The 15,017-nt window shown below is 50.2% G+C and overlaps 2 protein-coding genes across 2 annotated transcripts in view; one reads left to right on the top strand and one right to left on the bottom strand.

Annotated features, from left to right (window-relative positions):
* itpk1a (inositol-tetrakisphosphate 1-kinase a) overlaps positions 1-11,052 on the bottom strand; it is a 104,170-nt gene extending 93,118 nt beyond the window's left edge. The window contains exon 1 of the mRNA XM_015351009.2: positions 10,856-11,052. The gene's annotated coding sequence lies outside the window, so the exon portion shown is untranslated. The remainder of the gene's footprint in view (positions 1-10,855) is intronic.
* tmem251 (transmembrane protein 251) lies at positions 10,351-14,069 on the top strand. Its single transcript, XM_015351011.2, has 2 exons — positions 10,351-10,546; positions 11,603-14,069. The coding sequence occupies exon 2, from the start codon at positions 11,618-11,620 to the stop codon at positions 12,023-12,025; it is 408 nt and encodes a 135-aa protein (XP_015206497.1). The 5' UTR covers positions 10,351-10,546; positions 11,603-11,617; the 3' UTR covers positions 12,026-14,069.
* The last annotated feature ends 948 nt before the right edge of the window (positions 14,070-15,017 follow it).

The following is a 15,017-nucleotide window of genomic DNA, read 5'->3' as shown; positions in this document are numbered from 1 at the left end:
TAAGTACCAAAGCATCCCAGTACCACCTACAAGTCATCGTCTCATAGGAACTCCAGAAATTCTCAATGACCAACATGAGTGTGCGTGCGCGCACACTCACACACACATATAATAAATATTATGATAATAAACTTTATTTGATATAGCGCCTTTAAAGGTGGCTTCTCAAAGCGCTTTACAGAAACAAAACAGGAACAACAACAATTAAAAATAAAAAGCACCATTTCAGTGAGAGTGGTGAGCCTGTTTAGTCGAACAGATGTGAATTCATTTTTCGAGCCTTGTGTAGCGTATTGCAGGTTCTTTCTCAGAACTAAAGAACAGTGGAGACGCGATTAACCAAGCACTGGCTTTATTTTACAACCACACCAAAACCAAACACAGGATCTACACAAACATGAGGAGTCTGACGAACACGTACACACATTTAGGGTGGTAATTACCTAACAACACACTCTACTTTTACAGGACTACACAGGGTACTAGAATTACTAGGACATTATTTACACAGGCAGGGTCAGCCGCTGGTCATCGTGCTGACCCTCAGACTCTTCCCGGCTACCACTCCCAGCATGCCCAGCGGTACTACGAGCGCCTAGGGGCGCTTCCTCCTCACCACCAGGCGAGGGCGTTACACTGCCCCCACCTGAAGCGTCTGGCGTCTCGCCGACGTCGAACACCCCCCTCAGGCTGTACTCGTATTCGGCCAACTGCTGCGGAACCCTGCGTGAGCGGCCGCTGCGCCGCGGTGACGGCTGGCGATCCACGGACGCCCCACTATCGGCCGGCTCCGGCCCCGGCTGCTCCTCTGGAGCCTCCCCACACGGCTCCTCCTCCCGGGCCCGGTAGGGGGCCAGGCGGTCTCGGTGCAGGACCACCACTCTCCCCCGTGTTCGCAACCGGACACGGTAGCAGACCTCGCCCACCACCCCGAGTACCTCAGCGGGCCCCTCCCACGACGGCGCCAGCTTAGGACTGAGGCCTTTGCGGCGCCGCGGGTTGTACACCCAAACCGAGTCCCCGGGCTGGAAGGCAGGCCCCCTGCAGCGCAGGTCGTAGTACCGCTTCTGCCGGACCCCCGCCTGTGTCAGGTGGGTCCGTGCAAAGCTGTGCACCCGCTGCATCCACTGCCGCAGGTCCCACTCGTAGTCCGGTCCAGCCGGCGGTGCCGACCCGTCTCCGGGCGGCAGGCCGAAGACCAGGTCCACCGGTGTTCGCATTTCCCGGCCCAGCATGAGCGAGGCCGGGGTGCACCCGGTGGATTCCTGGACCGCGGTCCGATACGCCCAGAGCGCAAGGGGGAGGTGGCGGTCCCAGTCCCGTTGGTGCCGGGACACCAGGGTGGCCAGCTGGGTGGCGAGCGTCCGATTAAACCGCTCTACCAACCCGTCGCTCTGGGGATGCAGCGGGGTGGTCCGCGTCTTAGTAATCCCCAGGCGCTGGCACACTCTGGCGAAGACCTGGGACTCGAAGTTACGCCCCTGGTCACTGTGTAACTCCTCCGGCACCCCCAGCCTGGCAAACATCCCCTCCAGCAGTGCATCGGCCACCGTGGGGGCACTCTGGTCCGGGAGGGCGTAGGCCTCCGGCCACTTCGTAAAGTAATCCATAGCCACCAAGACGTAGCGGTTCCCGGCCTCGGTGCGCGGAAACGGGCCCAAAACGTCCACTCCCACCCGCTCCATAGGAGCCCCCACCTGGTGTTGTTGGAGGGGGGCCCGAGAGCGCTCGGGGGGACCCTTCTGCGCCACGCACACCGCACACGTTCGGCAGTACCGCTCCACGTCCCGGTGGCAAAGACCCCAATAAAAATGGCCTCGGAGACGCTGCAGGGTTTTTTTACCGCCGAAGTGCCCCACACCCGGTTGGCCGTGCACCGCTCGGAGCACCGCCCCGCGGAGCGACCGAGGCACCACCAGCTGCCACCGTACCTCGCCACTGGAGGGTACCCGCCACCCCCGGCGCAGCACCCCGTCCTTTACCTCCAAGGCCTCCCACAGGGCGCAGAGGGCCTTGACGGACTTCGGGTGCGGGGCGAGCTCCTCTCGTGTAGGCCGCACTCCTGCTGCCCTCCAGCGGAGCACCGGGCCCACGTCAGGATCAGCTGCCTGACGCTGCGCCAGGTCTGGCAGGCCCACCCCCAGCGGCCCCTCCCGGGCCGTGGCCGCGGCGCTCACCCCCGCCACGGTGCGGACAGCCTCCTCACGCTGCTCCCGCCGGGCGCAGTGATGGCAGTCCGCGGCCTCGCAGGGGCGCCGCGAGAGAGCGTCGGCATTGAGATGGCGAGACCCCGCACGGTGCACGACAGTGAAGTCGTACTCCTGCAGGATCTCTATCCATCGCGCCATCTGTCCCTCTGGCTCCTTAAAGTGGAGCAGCCAGGTGAGGGACGCATGGTCGGTCCTCAGCCGGAACCGGGTCCCGAACAGGTACGGCCTGAAGTGGTGGACCGCCGCCATCACCGCCAGCAGCTCGCGACGGGTCACGCAGTAGTTCCGCTCAGGCCTAGTCAGAGCCCGGCTATAGTAAGCCACTACGCGCTCCCCATCCGGCCCCTCCTGCGCCAACACCGCCCCCACCCCCGAGTCACTCGCGTCGGTGTCGAGAATATACGGCAACCGCGGGTCGGGGTAGGCCAGCACGGGGGCCCCCACCAGAGCTTCGCGCAACCGGCCAAAGGCAGTCTCACAGCCCGAGTCCCAGTCAAAACGGCGGCCCTTGTCGGTGAGGCGGTGCAGCGGGGCGGCGATGCTGGCAAAGTCCCGGACGAACCTCCGATAGTACGAGGCCAACCCCAGAAAGCTGCGGAGCTCCGCGACGGTGCGTGGAGTCGGCCAGCCCCTCACTGCGGCGACCTTACCTGGGTCCGTAGCCACCCCTCGCGGTCCAACAACATGTCCCAGGAAGGTCACCTCCCGCCGCAGGAGCTCGCACTTGCGGGGGTTGAGCCTCAGGCCAGCACGGCGGATGCAGGCCAGCACCGCCTGGAGGTTCGTCAAGGCCTGGTCAAAACTCCGTGCATGAACCAGCAGATCGTCCAGATATAACACGCACTGGTTCCGCGGGACCGATGCCAGCACCCTCTCCATCAGCCTCTCGAACGTCGCCGGGGCATTGCACAGGCCAAAAGGCATGACAGTAAACTGCCAGAGGCCCTGGCCGATGGAAAAGGCCGTCTTCGGGCGAGCATCGGGAGCAAGCGGTACCTGCCAGTAGCCGCAGCGGAGGTCCAGGGAGCTGAACCAGGTCGACCCGGTGATGTAGTCCAGGGCGTCATCTATCCTCGGCAGGGGGTAGGAATCTTTCCGGGTGACCTCATTCAGCTTGCGGTAGTTGACGCAGAACCTCCACGAGCCGTCTTTTTTTTTAACCAGTACGGCTGGCGCCGACCACGGGCTCGCGGAGGGCTCAATCACCCCCGCTGCGGCCATCTCCCGGATCTTTTCCTCGGCGGCGGTCCGCTTGGCGTGGACCATGCGTCCTGGTGGGATGCGGATGGGCCGAGCGTCGCCGGTGTTGATCTCGTGTTGGACCAGGGCAGTGCGGGTGCAGTCCTCATCCCTCGCCGCAAAGAGGTCTTCGTTCTGGGCGAGTAGCTGCTGGAGCCGCTGCCGCTGGTCCTGATCGAGGCCCTCGCAGCTCCGCTGGAAGAGGTCCTCAACGGCACGCTTCGCTTCCACGCAACGCTCGGCCCCCGCCGCCGCCTTGTCTGGCCCCCCGGCCGACTCAGGGGCAGGATCCGGCACGCTCGCTCCCCGGCTCGCAGGCCTGGTCTGCCCCGGCGACTGACGCCGCCGCCGCTGCCTCTTGTTCCCCCGGCTCCGGCAAGCCCGCGTCCCTCGGCCCTCGCCGGACCTGCCCTCCACCAGGTGCAGTCGCTCCCCCTGCCACACCAACTCCTGCCGGTCCAAGTCCAACCTGGCCCCCACTCGCTGCAGTAGGTCCAGCCCCAGAATGCAGTCCTCCTGGATGGGTGCAAGGTAGCAGGGGTGGCGCACCGTCGCTGCACCCAGACGGAAGGCAAGCACCCGTTTCCCCCGGACTGCAGCGAGCTGTCCCGTCACGGTCCTCAGCCGCAGGCTGGAGGCCTCCCATCCTGGGGGGTTGGTGCCCTCGGTGTCGGGGAGGACGCCCGGCCGAAGTAGGGTCACTGATGAACCGGTGTCGAGTAGGGCCAGGCAGGGTTGGTCCTCAATCCGGCAGTGGAGGTACAGGCCCCGGCTACAGCCGACTCGCCCCACGGTGGCGTGAGGGGCGCCGGTTTTTACAGCGCTCTCCGGAGCGGGGGTTGAGGTGTTCAAGGACGGCCTTCCCCGCGCTGAGCCGCCCCGTTCCCGTTTCCCGACGCCGATCGGGGAGAGCGAGGTTCGGGTGCCCGGCAGACCCGGGCTCGGTGTCCTCTTTTCCCGCAGCGGACGCAAATCAGCGTGCGGGGCTGTTCCGCGGCGGTCGCTGCACGGGCTGGCTCCTCTTCCCCCTCGCTGGATTCCTCCGTCGCCGCCTCGGTCAGCCGGCAGGGCGCACTGCGTCTGCTGGCGCTGCCAGTCACCCCGAACACTACCTCAGCCCGTGTAGCAAGGGCCAAGGCCTGCTCCAGCGATGTTGGCGCGGCCAGCTGCACGTGGCGCCGCAGCTCCTCGGGCGAGAGGGCCTTGAGAAAGGCCTGGAGAGCCATCTCCCGCTGCGCCTCCCGGGGGAAAGTTGGGTATCCTCGGCGGGCGAGGAACATGACATCCGCGGCGACCGGGCCCAGTCGCTCTCCTGGTCGGCGCCGCCGCAGGGCCAGCCTCTCCCGCATCAAGTCCGGCGCCTCCTCTACACCGAAGCGCAGCTGGAGGGCTGCTGCCAGCGCCGTGTAGTCGCCTCTGTCCTCCTCCGGGACGTCCAGGAGCACCTGGCAGGCCGCTCCTTCCAGCGCCGCCGCCAGGTGGCCGGCCATCTCCGCCCGGCTCCAGCCATTCGTCCGGGCCGCGAGCTGGAACTGCGCCTTATAGGTCTCCCAAGGCGCCTCACCATCGTAGCGACCTGGTCGCACCCGCGCCGATGGGTGTGGGAATCGCTGATCGGCTCCGGCAGGGAGGGCATCCTCTCTCCGGGGCGGCCGCCCCAATTCCACTGGCGGGACCACTACTGGGTAGCCCTGGTAAGGGCTGTGGCCACCTGTCGCACCCAGGAGTTGCTCAGGCTCCTTATGTGCGCCGCCGATGGGTTCTGCGTCTTCCAGCGTCAGCCGGCGCTTTATGGAATCGGGTAGTGTCTGCCACGAGTTGTTCATTCTGCCCGCTTCTGACACCAATGTAGCGTATTGCAGGTTCTTTCTCAGAACTAAAGAACAGTGGAGACGCGATTAACCAAGCACTGGCTTTATTTTACAACCACACCAAAACCAAACACAGGATCTACACAAACATGAGGAGTCTGACGAACACGTACACACATTTAGGGTGGTAATTACCTAACAACACACTCTACTTTTACAGGACTACACAGGGTACTAGAATTACTAGGACATTATTTACACAGGCAGGGTCAGCCGCTGGTCATCGTGCTGACCCTCAGACTCTTCCCGGCTACCACTCCCAGCATGCCCAGCGGTACTACGAGCGCCTAGGGGCGCTTCCTCCTCACCACCAGGCGAGGGCGTTACACTTGATACACAACAGAGTCTTACAGATTTTAAATCGTCAGGCATTTTCTTGATGGCAAAGGTCTGGCGGTGGATGTTGCAATGCGTCCACTCATTTCTGGAGCAACGTCTCTAATTCGTGCAACTACACCGCTGTGTCGGCTTGTCATTGCTCTAGCACCTTCGGCACAAACTCCGATGCATTTTATCCAGTCGATGCCATTCTCTTCGATACATGCATTCAGAAGCTGAAATATGTGCTCTCCTGTAGTTCCTGTTGGTAGCGGCTTACAGAACAGAAAGTCCTCATGGGACGTACCCTCAAACTCGTATCTAACGTAAACGAGCAAATTGGCCAAATCGACTATAGACTCATCTAATTGCAATGAAAAGCATCTGCTCATCTTAACGCGCTCTATCAGCGTACTTTTGATATCATCCGCTATATCAATAATTCTAAGGGTGACTGTGTCTTTCAGAGGGTGCAGCAGGTCAAGCTGTTTAGCAGCTTTTTCTCCACACATAATACGTGTCAGCTCTTTTTCCAAAGGTAAATAAGGTCCTTCAAAATAGTGTGGGGGTTTACCTGCTTTAGCAATCTGTAAGCTTGCATTTTCCCCCGTTTCCGTTTCAGGAGTCCGTCTCAGAAGTTAAAAGAAGTTTTTATTTCATGCGTACGGGAACGAAACACAGAGACGCTTGGTGTATTTTTCTCAAATTAACCTAGAACAGTTCTTAAATATATTTTTTTTGTTATCTATCATGCTTTCCTGTGCTCACAAGATTGCCAGCGTTCGTAGCACGCATTTCTATGCATTCCTGTGTTTACAACATTGGCATTGTTCCAAAATCACGCACATTCTCCTACCTTCCTATTTGCTGGAGATAAGTTTTTTTTAATACAATTGGTCACTTGAGTCCGTAGCACGCATTCCTATACTATGGTATAGAATTACATAGTAGCTATTGTGTCCACTCAAGTATTAGCGCGCTCTGTATCGTAGTACGTATTCGACGCGTATTAAAATATAAAATATGAAAACTCGTCCCGATTTTTAAGTGCACACAACAAAGTTCCAGGGTCATATGGGGTACCGCCTGGCGGCGCTCCAAGTACCACAGTTTGAGAACCACTGGACTACATGATGGTAACGCTTTTGGTGTCCAAGCATCTCATTCTTTGTTCTAAATTTGAATTTAAGCTCTCATTTATTCCACTATTACCTTATATCATGATAAACAATGTGCTGCTATATTCTCTTACAACTTACATTCATTATAAACATTAACTGAATATGAACAAGTAATAGGTTTATTCCAGGCTGAAAAAAAGAAGAAGGAGAACACAATGTTTTGGCCGTGGAGCCTTCTTCATGTGTCAGTCACCTTCTACAGAAGAAAACCATCAACACCCCAAACACCCTCACCAACCCTAACCTTGTTGTCACCATACCTTCTGACCTTTCCCTTTCACAGGATGAGCGATCCCTCCTCATCAAAGGGCTCAGTTTCGGACCAGGCGCTGTTGTGGTGTGGCGTAAGGATCTAAATATCTTTGAAACCTCTAGACAACTAACTGACACTTCTGCCTACCTCCTTCTTCAACAGGACCCTACCACTGACTACCAAAAGGAAGTAGTATCCACCATTTCTCTTCTTATCAGCAGTAATGAGCTCCCCCAGGAGGCAAACCGGCTCATCATGGAACATCCACAGGTATCTCAATTTTACCTCCTCCCCAAAATCCACAAACCGGACACCCCTGGACGCCCCATCGTATCAGCATGTTACTGTCCAACTACTTACATCTCAGCCTTTCTCGACAGCCTCATGAGACTGCTGGTTGAAGATCTTCCCTCATACATCAAAGACGCCAACCACGCGCTCCAACTTTTTCATGATTTCCAACTTCAGGGTACCGAATGCTACATTTTTACCATGGACATCACATCTCTGTACACCGTCATTCCCCATAATGACGGCCTTTCAGCCCTCAAGCACATGCTGGACAAATGCACAGTGCTTGATCCACCCACCCACACCCTAGTACGCCTTGCAGAATTGGTCCTCACACTGAACGCATTCTCTTTCAATAATCTTTTTTACCAACAGGTCAGTGGAGTTACCATGGGCACTAGAATGGGACCCAGCTATGCCAATATTTTTGTTGGCTGGGTAGAAGAACGCTTCTTCGCTTCCTACGCTGGCTATGTCCCTGACCTCTACAAACGATACTGTATATTGATGACTGCGTTGGTGCCGCCACATGCTCCAACGATCAGCTTGAGTTCTTCCTGCACCATTTCACCAACTTCCACCCGTCCCTCAAATATACGGTTAACATATCTTCCACTTCTCCTCCATTTGTAGACATCAACTTCTCCATCAACTACCCCCGACTGTCCACTTCAGTTTATTACAAACCCACGGATTCACACAGCTACCTCCTGTACAGCTCATTTCACCCCAACCAAAACTCTCTTCCTTTTTCACAGTTCCTTAGGCTACGACGATTATGCAGCGATGACATCGACTTCGAGAACCAAGCCCTCGAAATGTACTCCTTTTTCATCAACAGAGGATATCCCAGCAGTGTGATTGACAGGGCTCTTGCCCGAGCCAAAAACACCCCCCGGACCATCAACCCGATCAGGAACTCCCGCCGTAACAACCGCATTCCTTTGGTGCTTCCTTACCACCCTAACACACTTCCTATCCCCAGGACCATTAACCACAACTTTTCCATCCTACAGGATGATCCCTCCATTGGGGCCCTCTTTTCTGATCACCCTATCATCTCATATCGCTGACCACCTAATCTGTGTAACCTCCTTGTTCACAGCTCCCTTGACTGCCCTCAACAACCATCCACACCAGGCACTTTCCCTTGCAACAGTGCTCGCTGTATCACCTGCAAGTACACATCCACCACCACACTCATTCAAGGCCCCTCAGGACAATTCCGGATCACCCAGACAGCATCTTGTACCTCCAGCAACCTTATTTACTGTATCTCTTGCAGTAAATGCCTGACACCTAAAGAAGGCTCCACGGCCGAAACGTTGTGTTCTCTTTCTTCTTTTTTTCAGCATGGAATAAACCTATTACTTGTTCCTTTGCAGCCTACGCATGCTGACGCAGCTACCCACCTGAATAAACTGAGTATGCTCTAGCAGACCAAATGATTTTTGAGATTAAGCTACAACTGCATGTCAAGACACTATAGAAGGAAACTAAGTTAATTACAGATTTTCAGATAGTCTGGAAATAATGTAATTAATCTAATCTGAAAATCTTCACCTGAAAATGAAATATTATATCATCACATGTAAAATAGTGCACTTCCTCTCATTTCATGTAATTGTTTTAACTTATGAATACATGTACACTACACATAAAATGGATTAGCTGCAGTACCTAGTAATTCAGTGTTATAGTAATAATACAGCATAGATGTTAGTTTTAGAACACAGACAGTGCCAGATTTCCCGTTAGGCACTTTAAGCACAGTGCCTAGGGCCTATGAAATGTTTAGGGCCTACAAGAGAGGGAAACGCGACTAATGAAAAACAAACTGAAACAACATGCTTGCGATCGACTCTAGGTGCTCCAAATCAATAATCATATGCTATCTACTGTAGCAGCTATTCTAGAAACTAGAGGCTTGGCTCGCTCCATCAATCATGTGGTTTAGCATTAGAATAGTTTAAAGTGCATCATGTCAATCGACAGTCATTCAAAATGTCCTGATCTACTTTGGAATCCATCAACACCAGGATAAGAGGGTCCAAACAAATTTCACAGAGGGGATGATATTCTTTTGCCTTTGCCAACATAAGTTTGAACTTTTCTGTGCTAATCATACTGCTGGTTAGACTGTCCAAAACTTGAATCTGTGTTTCATCCAACCACAAATCAGGGGGTCTCCACATGACCTGGGAGTCATGTAGTTGTTTTCGGCAAATTCATGTATTGTCCTTTGATGTTGCCATGGAACTCTCCCACAAACACCAGATTCATGAGGACAGCCTTGAACGGTAGTCAAGGATATAGTCTGTCCTGATGATGCCATTTTTTTTTACTGTTGCCCTTGCATGTGATTTAGCCTCCCAACAACTTTTCTGTTCACACAGTTGAGTTAAAACATCTTGTATACTCTTGCTGGTGGGGGAGAAACACAGTTTGTAGCTGTGGATAAAGTAGTTCCTTATTTTTACTACAGATCTTTGGACAATTCTCTGTTATCCCCCCCACCATTTTACTGAATGTTCATCTATAAATAACCACCAACAATCAATTTCCGGAAGCTTCTATAAACCTTCTGAGGCTTTGTAAAACTACAAAGAATAAAAATGAAATCCTTAGGATTCATATTTTATACTATTTAGAGAGTATGATTACACGGTTGTTATATGTTAGAACAAGGCTGTTAAAGATGAATAAACGTTATTTTTTTCATATATGCGGTTGACAGAGTACTCTTTTTAAAATACATTCAATAAAACAAAATGATTTATAAATGCTTGAACATCCTGATAAATGCCTTCAGTTCTTTTCAAAATCAACTTTTAGTTTCAGTTCAACAAGAGAACGGAAAAGTTAATCCTTTTGTAATCAAACCCTCTACTGAAATGCAATGTAGTCGTCCTACCGAAAGAGGGGGCACGAGTGCTACGTATGCACGTGGAGGAACTTCCTTAGTAGAGTAGCTCGCACGGATCCCGGATGTCGTTATTTTAAGGAAGTTTGTGGTTTGGAGGATCAAGTCAGGTGATAGTACAGGCTTGTGAACCTATCATGAAAATAAGCAGAGTTGGATATGGTTTTCGTCTGACAATTGAGGAACTGGATTGATATCTTGCGATGAAATGAGCTTCAAGATGACTGCTGCAAATTTGACTGTTCTATAAATTAAGACAGGTGAGAACTCGACATATTTTCCCCATTTTTTTCGTGATGTGAGGGGCCATAGCCGCAATTTTGTGATGTTATTTATAAAATATAAAATACAAGTGTCTGTCAGCTGCTTTATTTAAAACAACACTTCTGTGTTTTCCGGAATTATGTTCATTTTTTCAGTATTGTGGAACGGTAATCTCCCGGAATGTCTCAATTGCTTTACAGTTTCGTATTAAAATAAGTGCTTACACACCCAGTCAGCATTAGCAATACATAAGACGAGGTAGCCAAAAACAAAATACTGTAAAAAATCAATAGTGCTTTACTTACCTAGCAAGGAGCGTAAGGAAACACCTCAACTTGAAAAGAAATCGTCCTCTCTGTTAGCTCAAGTGGTCCAACAAACTGCGGCTTCTTTATTTTAATTTGAATAAAAGCTTCAATTTGACGTGCCAGTGCCTTTTGATGTTCCGCATGTTATTTCAACAATAACGCTGAATGATTTCATAGCCATCAGATCGGTAGCATTTATGTGAACGTGTTACGACAGCTACACGCTTCCTTCCTGAAAGGTCTCTTGCCCATCTAAAGTGCTGTCAGCTCCGGCCGGTTTGGTCATGTCTCCTAATGTCACCAGTTAGTATTTGAAGTACTAACGACCTTCATTAGTAAACATAGTTCAGCGCCTGAATATCTGATCATACAACAGGAGCGTGTCTCCATTGTGAGCTCCGGAGCTGAAGCAACCTTCTGAGGAAAGCTCATTTGAAGGATTTCAGAAAATATTTGCCTTCCCTACAGTACGTTTTTGATCACCCAATTTGTTCACCACTCAAGGGTCGAGTGAAGGGTTGATCTAAAGCAAATAATTCAAAGTACACAACATCACCTACCTACATTGAAGCATGAGGTGTTTTATGAACCTAAGGTACGCATTTGTGTTTCATTTGCATGGCTGCAAGAGCATTGTGTCTGCCAAATGAACAACGTTATTCTGGCATGTAGAGCTGGGTTTCTCTTCAGTGAAGGCAGTGTCACTCTGCGCCCACTACCTTTGCTTTGGCTCTGCTCCTGCAGGAAGGAGTATGGAGAATGATGAACTTCCGTCAGCGGATGGGATGGATCGGTGTGGGGCTGTACCTGCTGGCTAGCGCGGCTGCCTTCTACTACGTCTTTGAGATCAACCAGACGTACAACCGGCTGACCCTGGAGCATGTGGCGCAGGCGGCGGAGGAGCTCCACCCGGGTCCCGACGACTCCTCTTCCTGGACAGTCGCGCTGAAGGCACGGCTGCTGTCCTTCCCCTTCTGGCTGTGGGCCGCCATCTTCCTTATCCCCTACCTCCAGGTCTTTCTGTTCCTCTACTCCTGCACTCGCGCTGACCCCAAAACCGTGGGGTACTGCATCATTCCCATCTGCTTGGCCCTCATCTGCAACCGTCACCAGACGTTTGCCAAGGCCTCCAACCAGATCAGCCGGCTCCAGCTCATCGACACTTAGGTCGCGGCAGGAGCTCGTGGCTGGCTGTCGGGTTCACAGATCCGAGGGGATTTCCACTGTTCCTGCCAGCTTCCGTTTCAGGATAGCCTTTTACACTCCGTAGCCACTGCTCCTGTCAGAAGTGTGCTGTTTATTTTTCTAGAGAATTCACGTAAAGATGTTTCTGGGGCCTTTTTTTCTGATAAGGAATCAGTTTTTTTTTCTCTAAGTGTAATGAGGGTTCATGTGTGTACGATAAGACAAATTCAAGCTGAAAATGGCAGCGCAGTTTCAATTGTGTATATTGAGCTGGGAGCTCTCAAGTTCATCTTATTTAAAGACAGGATAAAGTGCACCAGACCAGGTCTCATTTTGTCCTCGAGATGAAAATATTCCTTTGTCAAGACTTTCTTTATAATACAATGTTATCCAGGTTCTACATTTGCTCAAAAGCTGAAAACAGATACTGTAGGAGTTGGCTATGAGACACCTATAAAGACGTTTAAGATCCACATCTGATAAAACATACGTACAGTATCATGCCAGGGACCCAACCCGATACAAGTGCCGAGATGTTGATGACTGGCACTGCTACAGTACATCTTAACCAAGAAAGCTGATAACACATTTTTTAACTGAATGTATTGTAATTACCAATATCTCTGCTTCCTAGTTTGTACGACTTTTGCTCTCCTCAACTATCATTGTCTTCGTATCTGTTTAACCTTCTGTGAACTTGCCTGGTGATACTGCATAGACACCAGCGTGATTCGCTGTGGAGTTTCACCCTCTGTGCATTACATTACATGAAGAAGCCTGGCTCTGGCAGTATTGCTCTAATATACAGAAACTAAAATTGAAGAGACCTATTTGTATTTAACTTGGATCATTAGCTCTGTATGATTTTAACCTGAAGTTAACAGAAGACTGTCTTTTTTAAAACGGAAAATTTCAATTTAAACTGCAGATACGAAACTTTTCAGGCAGTATTCACATAATTACAAATGCATATGCGTTGGAGTAGGTACAAATTTAAAAACTTAAAAGTACATTGAAGATTTTATCTTCAATAGTGAAAGTAACATTCTCTAAAGGAAAAGTAGGACTTTTCACCTCTATTACTGTAAAAGAAGCACAACTATGTTTTAATATACTTTTTAAGTTAGTGGAATGTTAAAATATCTTTTGTGAAGACATCTGTGGGTTGAGTTTGGACCGCTATGTGAATACATTGAATCACCACAACGACTGCCATAAGTCTACATTCTGTGGATTCTAAGCCTCTCTGTATTTAACTAGTAATCAATTTGAACCTGATAAAAGACATGGCAGCTTTAATACCATCTTTCCATTAGCTGTGCAAATTCTTGTATGGACATGTGGGAATAATGCACATTCAAATGGCTTGCTTGACATTGACAGGTAAATTTATGTTGCTTTACCCTTATATTTGCAGTAAAACTACTGTGCAAAAATAACTGTTTTAAGATGGAAAGTGACACTTATATATAGTGTTGTCTCCCACTTAGAGTAAATATACGTGAAAGAATAGAAATCACCCACAACGTGTGTTTGTGCTCAGTGTTTGTTTACAGATGTGTTGCTTGATTCACATTTTCTTGATTTTCTAAATGTATTCATCTTGAAATGTTAAGAATGTAATTCACGACCGAGGCATGTTCAGACAGCCCCAGATACTACAGAACTGTACTGCTGTAAGTGTTCAACAGTGCTGAATAATTACTTTATGTGTACGCCAAAGATTCTTCTAAAATCCTGTTCTAGATCAGAGGTGTTCAACCTGCAGTTTGGGTCTAGTAATACTGCCTTTCATTATTTATTTTCAATTTTTTCAGAAGCTTATTTTGTTAAGTTAAAGTTAGCTTTTAAAAAAAATGATCAATTGAAAGGCATTCTTAAACAGTCTGAAAGGGCTTGCCAATATTTTACAGTGAAAGCATTTAGCTTTTGAGGTATTTTGTTTTTTGCCTTTCAATACTAATTGCACTGTGATTAAACACAAGCCTGGAATTCTTTTTTTATAATAAAAAATTTTGAAAAACTGTTTTCTTTCAGATATTACTGAATATTTTTAATAAACAGATCTTGGCACTGATAGGATTAACTCAGCGGAAAAACTTCATTCACGCATGATCATGGAGGACAAGGTTTCCCTTAATGGAATTTCAACCCTGAAGCAAATGTGACGTTTAGAAGAGATGAATGGTAAAGACATTTTCAGTTTTGTTTGTAAATAATCACAACTATCACATGAAAGACTATGATTTTTTGAAGTAAATACAATTAAGCTGATTATACTTTTTCACCTTGAAGCTACCCTTTACACCTCACCCACCAGAGAAAAATCTATAAAGGCAAATATTGTAGTTGAGACTTTCTCCATTGGCTGACCTTGACCTTTCTAGCTACTATAATAATAATAATTGCTTACACTTATATAGCGCTTTTCTGGACACTCCACTCAAAGCACTTTACAATGTGGGTAATGGGGACTCCCCTCCACCACCACTAGTGTGCAGCATGCACCTGGATGATGCGACGGCAGCCATAGTGCACCAGAAAGCTCACCACACACCAGCTATCAGTGGGGAATTGTAGCCAATTCATAGAGGGGGATTATTAGGAGGCCATGACTGTTAAGGGCCAATGGGAAATTTGATTGGTAAGGGCCAATGGAAAACATGATTGGTAAGGGCCAATGGAAAACATCTCATCCGAAGGACGGCACCTGTTTACGGTATAGTGTCCCCGTCACTATACTGGGGCATTAGGACCCACATGGACCGCAGGGTGAGCACCCCCTGCTGGCCCCACTAACACCTCTTCCAGCAGCAACCTTAGTTTTTCCCAGGAGGTCTCCCATCCAGGTACTGGCCAGGCTCACACCTGCTTAGCTTCAGTGGGTTGCCAGTTGTGAGTTGCAGGGTGATATGGCTACTACCTGTGAACATCAGTTTCTCCCAGGTGCCACTTAAGAATTGTCAATTTTGCT

The sequence above is a fragment of the Lepisosteus oculatus genome, chromosome 8 (genome assembly GCF_040954835.1).
Source record: "Lepisosteus oculatus isolate fLepOcu1 chromosome 8, fLepOcu1.hap2, whole genome shotgun sequence".
Lineage (NCBI taxonomy): Eukaryota > Metazoa > Chordata > Actinopteri > Semionotiformes > Lepisosteidae > Lepisosteus > Lepisosteus oculatus.
This window is presented reverse-complemented; position numbering and strand designations above follow the sequence as displayed.

Bases quoted from the DNA above. Each gene is read 5' to 3' on its own strand.
- tmem251 (XM_015351011.2), top strand. From the start codon at position 11,618: ATGATGAACTTCCGTCAGCGGATGGGATGGATCGGTGTGGGGCTGTAC.